The following is a 17,147-nucleotide window of genomic DNA, read 5'->3' on the forward strand; positions in this document are numbered from 1 at the left end:
CCTCTACATGAAAAAATATACCTTGTATAAGTTTCATTCATAAAACTTTATTTTTCTCTTTGATTTTTATTAAAGATTCTTACAAGTTTCATACAGAAAGCCCTGTCTTAAAGATTCTCTTTAATCACTGTAAAAACCATTTAATGCAGATAATAAGTTGGAATAAGTACTATGTCACTTGATTGTGAAAATTGTCACATCTCTTAAGTCTTATTTTTCGACCTTTTTGCAATTGAAATCTTCAATACTCAAATGTAAAATCATGATTTCTGAAAACTAAAATGTAGTCATTTCCAGGAATCCAGTTTTTGTTGCAATTGTACTCTTGAAAACACAATATAAAACACAATATCTCAAAAAAAGTTGAAGTTTTTGACCAGTAGACTGGAATCTTATTTAATATTTTTGTATCTCAAAGTTTGTAATTGACTATAAAAAGAGCACCTGCAGATTAGCTACTGGCATTTGAAGCAGCCAATTTATTTTTTGTTTGTTTAGGATTTTTTTTAAATGTCGTTTGTCTTATTTAGCCACAGCCATATCACCCTTCAGCCCAAGATCGATTACCCACTGAAGCTAAGCAGGGCTGAGCCTGGTCAGTACCTGGAAGGTGTTAGTGAGGCCAACAGGGGGCGCTCAACCTGCAACCAGAGACACTATACTGTCGGTGAGCACAGTCTTTCGGATGAGACGTTAAATTGAGGTCAGGACTTTCTGTGGTCATTAAAAATCGCATGGCACTTCTCGTAATGAGTGGGGGTGTAACCCCCGGTGGCCTGGCCAAATTCCCTCCATCGGCCCTTACCCATCATGGCCTCCCAATCATCCCCATCCACCAAATCGGCTCTATCACCGTCTCTCCACTTCCCCAATAGCTGGTGTGTGGGGAGCACACAGGTACCGTTGTCCTATGGCTGCCGTCACATCCTCCAAGTGGATGCTGCACACTGGTGGTGGTGTGGAGAGACCCCTCATGATTGAAAACCGCTTTGGGTGTATGGCCATACACAATAAATGCGCTATAATAAATGTACACATTATATTACTTCATATTGCATTTACCCCTGCTATTTTAAAAATGCAAAAATACAAGACACTATAGTATTTTGATACAAAATATTAATGCTTTTTCATAAACCCTATCAAATACAAATTACAAAATACTATTTGGTATTTAAAATACATGTATCATAAATACTGCTCATCCCTGACTATGACCAGTACTCACTTCATTTAATCATTGACTGCGAGACAATATCTAAAGCCATATACAAGAAATCAAAATTATTTCTGCTATTTGTGCAAAAAAAGAGAGAAGCATTATAAACAGGTTGAATTTTAGTTACACAAATTCTTATTTAGATGTGCTACACACTATCCCTATATCAGGCATTCAATTTTGTATTGTTTTTGTAATGTAAGCTTATTGGAATTTATTATTAAAACAGTTAAATGCATTCAGTCATGTATATTACCAGTCCGATGTTTGAAATAATTAATAGTTTGTTGAAATGGCAATGATTAAAAATAATTCAGATTTTTCTTCAAAAATGATCTAAGGTTGAATTTATTTGATGAAATCATAATACTGTGCCATATTACTACAATTTAAAGTAATTTTTTTCTTTTTAAATATATTTTAAATATAATTGATTTATGTGACATTTCAGTCTAAAAGTCTTTAGCAAGTAAATGCAAACTTGGTAATAATAAAAAAAGTGACAAAAACCCAACCTGAGTTTCAATCTCAGCTCTATGTCCAATCACTGTCATATAACTTCAAATCTCTATCCCTAACCAATAAATCTAAAACTAGTCCAAAATAAACAACAAAAAAGAAAAACATTCCCTCTACACAAAATCAATTATAGATTAGTTTTTCGATCTTAAAAAGGCAGCAAATTCTTTAAACTTCTATAACTCATATGCAAAATAGTGTAAGAATACAAAGTAATAATAAAAACGAGAAATATGTATTGAAAATAAGCAGAGAAGGATTAAAAAAAGAGGGATAAAGAAGCAAAGTCAGGCTGAATTCCCAGGCACTGGTGGGATGAGGGAGGCAGAGGGTGGAGGGCTACTGTCATTGTGGGAGTGCTGAAGAGTCACTGATAATTAGCTCAATTAGTGACAAAGGCAGTGTAATAAATACCGACTTAGTGTCTGGGTCCCTGCTGTCCACTCTCTACATGGCCTATGATGCAGCCAGGGACTGACGGACAATTCATTAAACCGACAAAATACCCCACCGTCCAGGCGTGACGCTGCGAGTTAGCCCCCTACAGGCCCAGCCCATTGTTCTAATTGTCTGGGTTGGAGTCGCTTTCTGGCCATCTCCTCCTCGCCCCCTCCTTCGTCCTCTTCTTTCAGAAATCCCAAGGAGTTAATGCCCCTACCTAACTCTGCAAGTAGGTGATCGGCAGGTTGGGGGAAAGAAAAAAAAATGGTAAGAGTTACTCGGGAGGGAGGGGAGCAGTGGGATTAGGGTCCGAGGGTTGCCCGGGAGTGCAAAGACTGGCCCCGATCGGAATGTCGTAGAGATGAGTCCAGAAGCTCGGATGCGGGACAAAGCGAGAGTTAATTAGGAAAGATTGAAGGAGTTGGCGACAATGGGCCGCCACCCGAGTCGAGATGAAATTGCTTCCGCGGATTATTGGGGAGAGAGTGTGTGGGTTGCAGGGATGTGTGTGCCGGGAGGGGTTCGAGCAGGCTTGGATTGATGGCTGCCCCTCTGGTTAGGGAATAGGGGACAGGGGAGGCTGACCGGCTGTTCCCACAGTCTGTTCTGCAGCAGCCACCTTTGACACACGGGCCTGCCAGGCGGCAAGCAGGGAGAGGGAGGCTGGGAAACACAAGAGCTCCTAAAAGCAGAAATTCTTCTCGCTTTCAATGCCAATAGTGATTGTGATGGACGTATGCAAAACGACAAGTCAGAAAGCATGAAGTTTGAGTCACAGATTACGACAGACGCAAAAACCACAAGCTGAAAACTCATTAACGCTCTACATCTCCATTTAGTAACATGGTTGATTTGCTGTTCCCCTTAATTGAAGTGCCGCTCTTTTTCCAAAACTACGCAATAAAGTTTAATTCAGTAAGTGCCCTTGAGGGACTCGGAGAACCTTAACCTTCCACCAGTGGTTTGAAGCTAATAGAATAATGGCGAAAAATTAAACCGCTTGATAAAATTCCAAAACAAAACCTCACTGGGTTGGACGGAGTAAGAGTTTGGCTGAGCCATGCTGTTGTAGATAGACTACTTTCCATTCAAGAGTCACTTTAATTTCAAGGGAACGGTACAGCAAGCAGGTATATGGACCACAAAAATATGGGTTTCTTCCAAAAAATTCTGGAAGACCGTTTACCCTCTTCAAGCTCGGGGCCTATGGGAAGGGTTGAGAAGCTAGCTTCTGGGCAAAATGGGCCAAAGAAAGTATATGGAATGCGAGCAAAGTTCGGGTCACCGTGCTGAATAGAGCACAGTGGAGCAGTGGTCACATGCAGGGCTGACGCAGTGTGGGCGCATGGGTTCAACAGAATGTGTGGATTCTGCACAAACCCAAAGAGGGAGGAAAAATACATTGGTACCTCGACACAAGAATCCCAACATTCTTCAGTGTCAGCCCTGATGAGAATGGTTTCAGCAGCGCAGCATGCCTGGGATTATGCGTGTCTGCGAGTGTGTGTGTGATAATTGCGAGGTGTGTAAGTGCGGTTGTGTGTGGATTTCGGAGTGCCTGGGCATGGCAGCTGGGAAGCAGGCAAAATCCAGGAGATTTGAACCCTACATGCTGCCTGACCCTCTCAGCAGATGGTGGCTCCAGAAAAACTGCCATCTAACATCACAAAGGACAAAGTCTTGTAACATCTCCATCATTTGCTCATACTCTGCCTTGCAACTGCTCCTTGAAAAGGAGAAAAGTGTCAGAAAAGTGTCTGTTAAAGGGTATTAGCTGGTATTATTCGTTAGAAGTTGTGAAGCAGAATTTGATGTATGATCACAGATCTGCTGGATGCTTTGATTTAAGAGTTTAGAAAGAAATATCTAGATCCAAAGATGTTTAAAAGTAGAGCAGGACCGATAAACAATATTATATTGAATCGTGATAAAATTTATGTCAATAACAATGATAAGCTCTGGACATTTTTACTCTATATTGATCAAAGAGCCAATCACACAGCAAAAAATGCAACAATGAGAATCTAAAAGTGTGTTGATATTAGAGATGTACCGAATTTTCGACCACCAAAAATTTATCTGCCGAAAATGCTATGCCATTTAACTCTCTAATTTGTGTGGCTTTAGTCATTGTTGGGATAAATAATAAAAAATAGCAACTATTTTTTGCCATATCACCCAGCCGTAATTTATAGTCTTCAGTATATGTACAGGTTGACACACACAGAGCCCTATGAATGACATATACTTAATACAATGCTGGGATAGCTTCATACAAATTTTGGGTACAATAGGAACAAACACAATGGCTGCACTACCATTTGGTTAAAGTTGGAACTAAATTTAAATGATATGCTATATCTATTAACTGAAGCCATTTCTATGCTAGCACACTGACAAAAATCAAACCAGTGTTGCACATATCTGTATTTCAGCATCTTTATATTGCTTAAGTATAGCACTAACATAGACCTGAAAGCAAAATAATAATAATAACAACATGAACCTACAATGTAATGTTAGTCACTTTAGATAAAGCATCTTGCACTCTAGAATTGATCATACAATCTCAAAGCATACAAACCCAAATTTTGGTAAAATATGAACCAACCCAATGATTGAGTTGAACATTTTATTCAAAAATGTAACACAATTTTTTGGGGTTTGTCTAAATTTAAGCCATTTGGTTCAAAACAACCAGCTGAGCAGAATAGATCTCAAACAGCATATAAACTTGAAAATGTGTAGCAAATGAAACATGCCAAAAACTGCTTTCCAGCAATCATTGTTTTTAGTTGGTCTGACTCAATCCAATATGGAATATGGAATGGTGATAGCTAAAAAAATATATTCTTTGTCTATGGAAAAAGGCATCAAAACCACTTTTTAAATGCTGGCTTTTAGAATTCTCTAGCAATTTTTATTACATTTAGAGAGACTTAGACACAATGTTTCTGATAGCATTGTGGGTTTCAAAGCCACATGGAAACCCTTTTTTAAATATCTGTCAAATGTTTAAATGTATGACTGTCATGGTTTGCAAGATCACCATATTGCCTGTGCCCACTGACCTAGAAATACGTGTAACATTGTTAACCTACAGTGCATCTGGAAAGTATTAAAAACGCATCAATTTTCCACATTATTTATATTAAAGCCTATCCATATTGCAAAATGGGTTAAATTAATTTATTTGCTCAACATTCTACACACAATACCCCATAGTGACTAAGATTTTTTTTTCAATTGTTGCAAATTTACTAAAAAAACAAAACAAAAAAAACACATGTACATAAGTATTTACAGCCTTTGCTCAATAATTGTTGATGCACATTTGGCAGCAGTTACACCCTCAAGTCTTTTTGAATATGATGCCACAAGGTTGGTGGACATGTCTTTGGGAATTTTTGCCCATTCCTCATAGCAATACCTCTCAAACTCAAACATTTCCCCTCTATCCTGTCTAGTCCTCCAGTTCTTGCTGCTGAAAAACATCCCCACAGCAAGATGCTGCCACCACCATGCTTCACTGTAGGGATGGTATTAGCGTGGTGATGAGCAGTGCCTGATCTTCTCCAAACATAACGCTTGGCATTAACTCCAAATAGTTTAATTTTAGTCTCATCAGACCAGAGAATTTTGTTTCTTATGGTCAGAGTCCTTCAGATGCCTTCTGAGAAATTCCAGGTGGGGAGTGGCTTCCGTCTGGCCACTCTACCATACAGGCCTGATTGGTGGATTGCTGCACAGGTAGTTGTCCTTCTGTAAGGTTCTCCTTTCTCCACAGAAGAACACTGGAGCTCAGACAGCGTAACTATTGGATTGTTGATCACCTCCCTCACTATAGCCCTTCTTCCCTGATCACTCAGCTTAGATAGCCAACCAGCTCTAGAAAAAGTCCTGGTGGTTCCAAACATCTTCCACTTACGGATGATGGAGGCCACTGTGCTCATTGGAACTTTCAGAGCAGCAAAAACTTTTTTGTAACCTTCTCAAGCCTTGTGCCTCAAGACAATCCTGTCTCAGAGGTCTACAGACAATTCCTTTGTCTTCATGCTTGGTTTGTGCTTTGACATGCACTATGAACCCTGGAACCTTATACACATAGACAGGTGTATGCCTTTTCAATTTATGTCCAATCAACTGAATCAGGTGAACTCTAATTAAGCTGCTGAAACATCTCAAGAAGGATCAGTGGAAACAGAATGTACCTGAGCTCATTTTAGAGCTTCAGGGCAAAAGCTGTGAATACTTATGCACATGTGATTTTTCAAGTTTTTTTTATTTTTAACAAACTTGCAACAATTAAAAAAAAAAAAACTTTTCACATTGTCATTGTGGGATATTGTGTGTTTATTTTGAGGAAATAAATGAATTTATTCCATTATGGAATAGGGCTGTAACATAAAAAAATATGGAAAAAGTGAAGCGCCATGTATACTTTCCGGATGCACTGCATGTATAAAACTGGAAGAACTGATGTAACAATGGTTTTAAAATCTTTTTTTCTTTGTTTTGTTTGTCTTTTCTATCTATATAGTTGTTGTTGCTTTTAGTTATGCTTGGTGTTGCTTTAAGGTCAAAATAAAAATATAAAATTTACAAAAAAACTTCTATTTCCAAGTGAGTATTCAGACACTAATCTACTTCGCATCTAGATTGAGTATACAGCAATTATTTCATCAACAATTTCCTTTCATTCTGCGATACACAATTTCGTTTTTTCATGACACGATTTTGTGCATTTGGTCTGCCTTTTTAGCAACAAAGGAATCAAATGCAAATTAACATACACAATTATTAAGTACAAATAAAATGCTTGCCAACATAGCTTTCCTAATCATAAAATTAAAAATGAACACAGTAGCAAATGTGAAACAACTTAAACTCTTGATATGTTCATGCAAACCTCTTGTTTCCATATTTAAACAGACAAAAAAAACAAAAAAAAAAACAACTCTATAGGTTTTGGCAGACATATTTCTAAGCAAGGGATATGAAAGGTCAAAGAGAGAGTTTACTACATTATTTAAAGCCTGAGTAGTCTATATCCACAGAAATAGGGGCCGTGACACTCTTAAATCCACTTTTTTCCTGAGGATGTGTCTGTGGAATGAGGGTGGGTATAGTTTAAGCTATTGGACTGCTGTCTGTGGTTTATGTGTACAATGCACTTCAGAATGGAGTCTTTCTGGATGACATTCAAGTCTGCGGGAGCAAGGCTGTGTGAAATAATATCTGTATTTCTGTGCAACTGTGTACTTCATGGTATGTGTGTGTGGGCAAACAGGCTTGATCCAGTAATGATTTAGGTGGCAATATCGACCCCCCTTCACTAATGGACCATGACCTCTTGATTTAGTCCATTGAGGCAACAGGCGGTTCTCAGTAGGCCTGTTTTTCAGCCGGGCTAAATCACTTTCTGCAACCACTTGATGACAGAGATAAAGCTCAGATAATGGAGCCATATTTTTTGATGGCTGTAAAAACTTGTTGCCATTGGCTCAGAAAGAAATGTCTAAAGACACAGTTCACCCATAAAACATTATCCTGTCATCATTTGCTCACACTCATGTCAATGCAAACTTGCATAACTTTCTTGATGAATTAAGCACACAATGCGCTTGCATAAGGTTCTACCATCGCATTTCCTCGCATTATAGTGAAAAATCTATAGTAGAGAGTCAATTTCCTAAATGTTAAGATTAACAATAAGTGAAACCAAATAATAAAGTGATATTAACCAAAGTAAGAACCAAATTATAATAAAAAGACACACTTTCCTCACTATATGTAACACACTTTCCTATAAACACTCTGTTAGGACAGTAACAATAAATATAATATATAAATTTAGTCTTGTTATATACTGGTTTGAGATGCTTCTATATGCTCATTTGTATGTTGTTCTGGATAAAAGCATCTGTTTATTGAATGAATGTATGCAATGGTGTGGTTCCAGTGTAGCAGACAAATTAAAAGCATTAAGTTTATTCAACTTATAATACATATTAGAACAACTCTTATTTTAAGTAGAGCTCACTTATGTTTTCAAAGTATTCATTACCTAAATTTTTTAGGGCAACCAAGTTTCCTCTTGTTTTTTTAAGTAAACTCAACATATCCGGGCTTAGATTGTACCTCATTACTTTAACTTAAATGGAACAAGTTCACAGTACTCATAGATTAGTTTTACTTAAATGGATTGCTGCAATTGGTTCCCTCAAATAGATTGAGTTGCCTTAACATATTGGGTTTTACAGTACACGGATGGTTTAGGTTCTCTTCATTTATTTGGTTTTACTTCGCTCAAATTGCTTCGTTTACTCAAATGAATTAAGTTCACAGTACTCATTAAGATTAGTTTTTGAACTTAAATAGATTGTTGCAATCAGTTTCCTCAAATGGTTTAAGTTACCCTAATGTTTTGGGTTTTACAGTGTATGTGATCTGAAGCACAGTATAACTCTAAAAGGAGATATTTTAAAAATGACACTAATCAAAATTAGAGAACACCTTCTGATTCTTCTCAGTTATTGATGTAAATCTGGCATAAATTACATAATTATCTGACAAACTTTGTTTAACTGGCAGCTCAACTTTAACATTGCAAGACAGTGAGCCATTCTAAACAAACTGAAAACTTGTTAAAGCCTTTCAGTCATAGCAAGAGAAGATGGTGCTTCTAAATCAGTAATTTCTAGAAAATTGGACTTTTACAATGTCACCAACTCATTCAATTCTCCAGATAAGACTGATCATCCATTAATGAAAAATAGATGAGAGGACGGGATGGGCAATCGGTTCAGGAACTGAACGATGCTTTGAACTTCATGACAATTTTTACATAATTCTGTATTTGAGCAATTCCATGCAAATGTCAGTCCTGCCATGAAAGAAATTAAGTTTTTACCAAGTTGTCTGTGTAGGTTCATATTTTACAGTAATGTTCAAATACTCAAAAACATCTGTCAACGTTTTCATACTATTTTATTATTATTTTTTTTTATTAGCGAAAGTCACACAACTGGCAATTTCACATCGGTCACATCCACAACCAAATTTTCCTTAAAATGCAAAAATGTCATATAAAACAAGATTATTTGTTTTTGTTCTAAAGAGAGACAACTATTATCCATTTGATTAGCAATAGTTCTTTTGGGTTGTCTAGTTATTTACATAATTTCTACAAATGATGTTTCTTTCACTGTAAAATTGTATAGTTTCTTGGTCACATGCATAACGCATGTTTATTTATCTCATTTAAAGTATAAAATGTGTTTACAGATTGTATTTATTTAATCCCTTAACTTTTGGACCAAATAAATGTAGTTGTTAGTTAGATGTTTCAAAAAAATAGCTGTTTTGAAAAATATAAACAGATGTTTCAATATACTCTTAACAAATACATTATCTGTGCATTTATGTTTCATGTTTTCACCGCAAATGCCTCATCTATAATGCTGGAATTAGTCTTTTTTTTTATCACAGCTTATTTAAATACTTAAAATACAACAATTTTTAATAAATTGCATATATTTGATAATCAGTTGGCGACACGGTGGCGCAGTGCTGTCAGCTGGCCTCAGCTAGGTGAGTTGACATTTCTGTGTGGAGTTTGCATGTTCTACTCACGTTCGTGTGGGTTTCCTCCGGGTGCTCCGGTTTCCCCCACAGTCCAAAGACATGCGATAAATGGCTAAATTGTCCATAGTGTATGAGTGTAAATGAATGTTTCCCAGAGATGGGTTGCAGCTGGAAGGGCATCGACTGGGTAAAACATATGCTGGATAAAGTTGACAGTATAATCAGTTGGAGACACTGTGGCTCAGTGGTTAGCACTGCTGCCTCACAGCAAGTAGGTTGCTGGTTCGAATCCTAGCTGGACCAGTTATCATTTCTGTGGGGAGTTTGCATGTTCTCCCTGTGTTCACGTAGGTGCTACATTTCCAGTCCAAAGACATGTGCTATAGGTGAATTGGATTAACTAAATTGTATGAATTATTGTGTGAATGTGAGAGTGTATGGATGTTTCACAGTACTGGATTATGGCTGGAAAGGCATCCGTTGTGTAAAAAATATGGCAGTATAGTTGGCGATTCATTCCACTGTGGTAACCCCTGATAAATAAGGAACTAAGCCAAAGGAAAATGAATGAATGATGATCAATTATTTGTACTTGTAGTAACAGTTTTTGATGTGTTTGTGTCCATCTCTGGTGGTTCATCTGCAGTGCTTTGCACATTTTCAGATGAACAATGGTACATTGTTTAAATGCAATCCACTGGGAGAAAAATGTTAAGACAAAGGAAAAAAGCATTGGGTTTTTTGGTTTTAATTATTGGCTATGTTTTTACAGCAACAGTGGGCAAGTGTTCAGCTCTGACACATGAACAGAGGAATGTTTATTTGCTGCAGTTTAGGGGCATAGCGGTTACAGAAACACTGACACATTCCTGTGTCACCATGTCTGCCTTTTTCCTCTTCATCTCATGATGGCTTAAAGGCATAGTTCACCAAAACAATTTTATTTTGTCATCGTTTACTCATCCTCCACTTATTCTAAACCCGAGTTTCAGTCTTCGATTAAACACAAGGGAAGATTGACTGAAAAATGCTGGAAAAACAGCAGGTGATTTCCACAGTATTTTTGTTCCTACAACGGAGGTTAATGGCTGCCTTTTTCAAGCATTCTTCAGTCACTCTTCCTTTGTGTTCATCTGAAGATTGAAATTCTTAAAAGTTTAGAATCATATGACTCTTTTTGGCTACTCCTTTTATTAATCTGGGGTTGCCACAATGGGATAACCTGCCAACTTACTCAGCATATGTTTTACACAGCAGATGCTCTTAAAGCTGCAAACCAATCACTGCGAAACATCTGTATACACTTATACACTATGGACAATTTAGCCTACCTAATTCACCTATAGCGCACGTCTTTGGACTTGTGGGGAAAATTGGAGCACCCGGAGAAACCCACACGAACACGGGAAGAACATGTGAACTCCACATAGAAATGCCAACTGACCCAATCGAGGCTCGAACCAGCAACACTATTTGCTGTGAGGTGATCATGCTGAACCACTGTGACGCCCTGAAATTAATATCTTAAAATTATTACACGTTCAAAGAAATTTACAATAAGAATGGGAGTGAATTTGATTGTGTGTTCCTTTCTGTCAGTGGGTCCTTTCCATTCCCATCATGAACCAATAAAGAAAAGGGTTTTTTGGCAACAGTTCCTTCAATGCAGTGACACAGGGGACAGTCTACCGCAGGAGCTACACATCCACTCTTCCATACTGAGAGCAGCTTGCATAAGTACACATCCCTCATTGCCACTCAACTCCAAAAACCAACTCTATAATCACCTCCAGAAGCAAACCAGAGGTTATTTCAGAATATCAACAACCAATCGTCAATCATTTTAGAAATGGAAAGAAGTGACAGCTCTTGAGCATAGTACACAAGTCTGATACAGGAAAATATACAATAACTAACACATATACTAACAAGGATCATTCCAGAACAATAATCAGATAACTGGTCGTGACAAAATATGGTGGTAGGCTATCTCACCAATCTTCTTTGCTTGGGTACAACATTAAGCACTGATGAATAAGTGACTGACTACACCAGATTAAGAGTCTTAGTTCTCATAGGCTTTACTGACATCTAGTGGAAATCTCAATAAGTCACAGATTTCAAGCATCAAATGAATTCAAGGTTTTATACAGATTTATATGCAACTGTTGCCTATTTTTTTAACTTTTGATTTTGATTGAAAGAAATCACCCACTAAATATTACCCAGTGTACAAAAAAACATATAGTCTCCAGATTAACAAGAATCATTTGATGGCAAATTAGAAGATTTATATAATGCCACTATAGGCTGTACTGTACTCATTTTTCATCAGGATGTTTTGTCAATAAAATGTTATAGAATTGACTTTTTAAGTATTGAAATAAGTACGGGAAATTCAAATTTTGAATGGATTTGGAATTGGATTTTAAACCTGGGACAATGGGTATTATTAGGAATCTCTTCATTTTGTGCAACTATAAAAGTTGGCAGAATGGAATGCTTCCAAACTTTAAAAGATAAGTTTGGTTTTCTAAAACAAAACCTATTTAGATATTTACAGTTGCGGGACTATTATATGAAAGAAATACAGGATGAAAATTGGAACAATCAGCTTGTTTAGATTTTCATTCAGACGTACAAGAAGAGAACGACTAAAACATTTTCTAAATTATATAGAGTAATAAGTCATTAATGTTTAGTTGAACTCAGAATTATTAGCCCCCCTGAATTATTACCCCCCCCATATTTGTTCCCCAATTTCTGTTTAAAGAAGAAAATATTTTTTTTTCAACACATTTCTAAACATAATAGTTTTAATAACTAATTTCTAATAACTGATTAATTTTAACGTTGACATGATGACAGTAATTAATATTTGTTTAAGAAAAGTAAACAAAAACCACTCAAACACAGTAATTTGAGTATTTGTAATTAGTTTGTTCGTTTCCACTTGTTTGTTTCCACTGGTTATATGATCCAAAAAAAAATCTATAAAAACTAGATATAAAAAAAGAAATAAGTTTGGCAGTTTCATTTTTATGACAGACACACACACACACACACACACACACACACACACACACACACACACACACACACACACACACACAATGGATAAACAATTCTTTACGAAAATGGTTCATCTGTGTTAATTACTGTGACAAAGTGACCATGTTAGTTTTTGCTACATCAACCCCAGTTCAAGAAAAAAGAAAGAAAGACTTGCATATTTGTTACTACTGTTAGCTTTTAGTAATAAAACAAACAAATAAACCCATGCATACATATAAAATTGGAGATAGAGGACTGCTACCTCTTAATACAGTATTAATTGCAGCACCACAATGGGTCTCATCTGTGACATGTATATTTACCTTGCAGTATTTGGGTTTACCAAGATGTCATATTTCTCCTGTTCTTTCAGGGAGGTCATGTTACCTCACTTTACGTCGAGCACCATCTCTCTTTGTATGTGCATTATATCACAGGTAAAACATAATATGAAGAATTCGTTCAAATGTTTATATATTAAAATTGCACAATATTAAGATCTGTAATCGATTATTGAAATAATAAAATGGGTTTACTTTTAGGGCTTTTATTTTCTTAACTACATACTTCCGGCCGCCGTGTGAACTATAAAAATGACGTAAGAGCTTTTCCGGTCCTCTTTCATGCCTCTCTAAAATCAAGATGGTGAGTTTACCAATCGTTCAGTCAGAGGCTAGTCCTGTATTCTGGCTCGATCTTTACGATACGGCGTATTATCTCGCCGGGTACGCGTTTCGGAGTGAAGTTTATTCATTCATCAGCAAACACTAATCGGTTTTTAGGCAAATTAACCCATTGAAGCGATAAAACGCCTGAGGTGTCTACGCATGTAACGTTACACTAAAGCATCGTACGCATTCACAACTATTACATTTAAACGTAATGCATCTACAAGTTACGCCTTTACGCACGCAAACATAAAAGTGATCTTTTTATATATGTATTTCAAAATTGTAAAGTTAAAATTAAATCACCACACTATATCATTTAATACACAATAGGCCTTATTGCATGTTAAATGAAAAGTGTATCATAACACATAATTTTTATTGTGTTTTTTTATAGCAATTGCAGTATGTAAGTTTATTTCAAAGCGTTATAAAGTAAATATATAATTTTAAGTAACATGCCCAAGCCTGAAATGAAGTAAATCAGTGTTTTTAGGTTGTCCCCTGAAAACCACTTCTCATTGTACTTTTCCACATCTTAGACTAAGAAGAGGAGGAATAACGGTCGTGCTAAGAAGGGACGAGGGCATGTCCAGCCCATCCGCTGCACAAACTGCGCCCGCTGTGTGCCCAAGGACAAGGCCATTAAGAAGTTTGTCATCAGGAATATTGTGGAGGCTGCTGCAGTCAGGGACATCTCTGAAGCCAGTGTGTTTGATTGTGAGTAAACAGTTGCTTTAGAAAATGAGGACACTGATTGTGTCCCTAGTGCCCTTTTGAAACTATTGTTTTAGATGTCTCCTACAATAGATCATCAAAGATCAAAAATCGTATAATACAGGTGGCAGCATCCAGTCTAAAATGGTCCATTCCACGATCCAATCTTTCTAATCCTTTGCTTTTTGAGTGCCTGTTCAGATTGGCCAGTCTGCTGTGATGAGTCAACCACTTACAACAAATGTTGGAAGCCATAGTCATTCTCATATCTCTAGGGTGTTCAAACTAAAATCCTGGAGCACCACTGTCCTAAAAAAAATTGGTTTCAGTTACAATTAAACACACTAGCTTCCAGGCAGTTGGCCCTAAACTCTACAGGATATAGTTTAGACACCACTGCCATAATTTAATTTCTCTGGAAGCTTTCTCTACACTTTCAAATACAGTGATATGAGCTGTAACAGTAGTGCCCGTTTTACTGTAGCAATTTGATCTGCAGACTTCGTCCTTTGGGAGTGCTGATAAGTTAATTAGCTGTTGCAGCAAAATAAGCAGCATCTCAACACAACAGGTTGTTTATAAGGCTCAAAGTTGACATTGTTTACTTCGCAGGCTTTGAAGACCATTCAAGTATGAAATTATGCTAATTTGCTAGAAACCTACATACATTTGTGCTTATTTTTTCAGGGAGAGATTAGTTATGTATTGTGCACTTTGATCATTGAAGCTTTGCAGACTAAGATTTATAAAAGGTTACATTACATACTACATGATGCATGGCAAAGCATGACAGAGGCATTGTACAATATTAACAGTTATGTTTTGTTTTTGTGCAGCCTATGTTTTGCCCAAACTCTATGTGAAGCTGCACTACTGTGTCAGCTGTGCCATCCACAGTAAAGTGGTGAGGAACCGCTCTCGCGAGGCCAGGAAGGACCGTACACCACCTCCACGCTTCAGGCCTACTGTAAGTCTGGTCTTCACATCAGTGTTACAAACATGAATAAATAAAACATGCTATTTTATGCTTTTTTATCTATATGTAACTGTTTTCTGTTTCTTTTTCCAGGGTGGTGCCCCAAGAGCTCCTCCAAAACCAATGTGATCTGGAGCCGTTTACATAATTTTTTTATGTAAAGAAATAAAATTGACTTAAATGTTAATGTGTTCTTTTGTTATTGGTTACTAAAGTTTACCGAAATGCATTTTGAATAGACAATACTACAAATTTTGTTCATATTTTTTATTACCTATTTAAACGCTCAGTTCCATAAGTGGGATGTTTTTCAGTATATTGTGTTACCTTGATAAACTACAGTAGTCAACATTTGAAGTGGATTAAAACCTTTCCTTAAAGTGGAACTGAAACTATACTTGTTCTTTTTATGATCCACCTAAATGTTGACTACTATATATCATGCATTGTTCAACCATAAAAATGGGCTGACCATTAAGGGGTTACGTTTTTGAATAAATGAATGGTAAAGCATTAAATTAGGAATAACCTAATGTATTACAGATAAAGGTGGTGCAGCGGTTAGCACTGTTACCTCACAGCAAGAAGGTCGCTTGTTCGAGTCAGTTGGCATTTCTGTGTGGAGTTTACATGTTCTCCGTGTTCGCATGGGTTTCCTCTGTGTGCTCTGGTTACCCCCACAGTCCAAAGCTATGCGTTATAGGTGAATTGAATAAACTAAATTGGCTGTAGTGTATGTGTGTGTGCATGCCAGAATGTATGGTTGTTTCCGAGTGCTGGGTTGTGGCTAGAAGGGTATCCGCTTGGTAAAACATATGCTGGATAAGTTGGCAGTTCGTTCCGCTGTGGCAACCCCTGATTATTAAATGGACTAAGCCGAAGGAAAATGAAATTAAAGATAGATTAATGTAAATATACATTTGTTAATTGTTAGAGTGGTTCATGTTACCTTTTTAAAGGAATACTGTTAATATTAAAATTAGACGGTTACTTGACAATAGTATATAATATGCTGAAACTGTTTGTGTAAATCATGGGTGTCCAAACTCAGTACCGGAGGGCTGGTGTCCGGGAAAGTTTAGCTCCAACCTTAATCAAACCTGAACCTGCTAATCAAGCTCTTACTAGATATACTAGAAACTTCCTGGTAGGTGTGTTAAAGCAAGTTGGAGTTAAACTCAGCAGGACACCGGGGGTCAGTTCTTCGTACGTGGATTACTCAGTTAGCTGGATTTGGATATTGACGATTTGACACGATCCAGGATCGTTTCGTTCTTCAAAGCTGATCCGAGAGTTGTTGTCATGGCAACAGATCTGCTAGGTCAAACCTGATCGGGAGCAGGTTCAAATCATATAAACAGGATTAGATCGGCTCAGTTCAAGCAAAGATAATACAGAAAGTATGTACCGAGTTCTGATATTTTCTTACAGTAAAAGTTATATACACTTGGGAAAATAGTAGTTTTTAACTATATATTTAAAGTTATAGTCATTAATAAAATAAATAAAGTTTTACATATTAATAAAACGTATGCAATCTGCACCCTCGAAATGAAAGTACAAAGACTGCCACCTGGTGGTGCAAAGAGAAAACTTATTGGTATGAACTTTTTAGATCGCTTTAGTACAAATTGTGTATAATAGAAATGCACAATATGTGACTTTTTTTTAAAAGCAATAATACATTTATGCAGTCATAAACATGTTTTGACAGTTAATATGCCAGTGATTTGATGCTTCACAAAAGTTGCAGACGCCTTTACCAATATCAAAATGCTTTTGGAAACAACCAGTTATTCTTTACACCGATTAAAAAACTGTACTATAATAAAGAAAATCTTTTCTAAATGTAGAACTAAATACACTGATTTGCATTGAAATACATGATGAATACTCTTGTCTTGACAAATGAAAGTGTAAAGCCTGCAGCTCACAACAAATGTGAAGTTACTGCGTGTCTTATTTA

The 17,147-nt window shown here is 36.8% G+C and overlaps 1 protein-coding gene across 1 annotated transcript; it reads left to right on the forward strand.

Annotated features, from left to right (window-relative positions):
- The first annotated feature begins 13,451 nt into the window (after positions 1-13,451).
- On the forward strand, positions 13,452-15,368 carry rps26 (ribosomal protein S26). The gene is given in 4 exon segments (NM_200025.1): positions 13,452-13,465; positions 14,031-14,208; positions 15,042-15,172; positions 15,275-15,368. Coding segments are annotated over 4 exon segments (348 nt in total). The 5' UTR covers positions 13,452-13,462; the 3' UTR covers positions 15,311-15,368.
- The last annotated feature ends 1,779 nt before the right edge of the window (positions 15,369-17,147 follow it).

This window comes from Danio rerio, chromosome 23 (assembly GCF_049306965.1).
Source record: "Danio rerio strain Tuebingen ecotype United States chromosome 23, GRCz12tu, whole genome shotgun sequence".
Taxonomy (NCBI): Eukaryota; Metazoa; Chordata; class Actinopteri; order Cypriniformes; family Danionidae; genus Danio; species Danio rerio.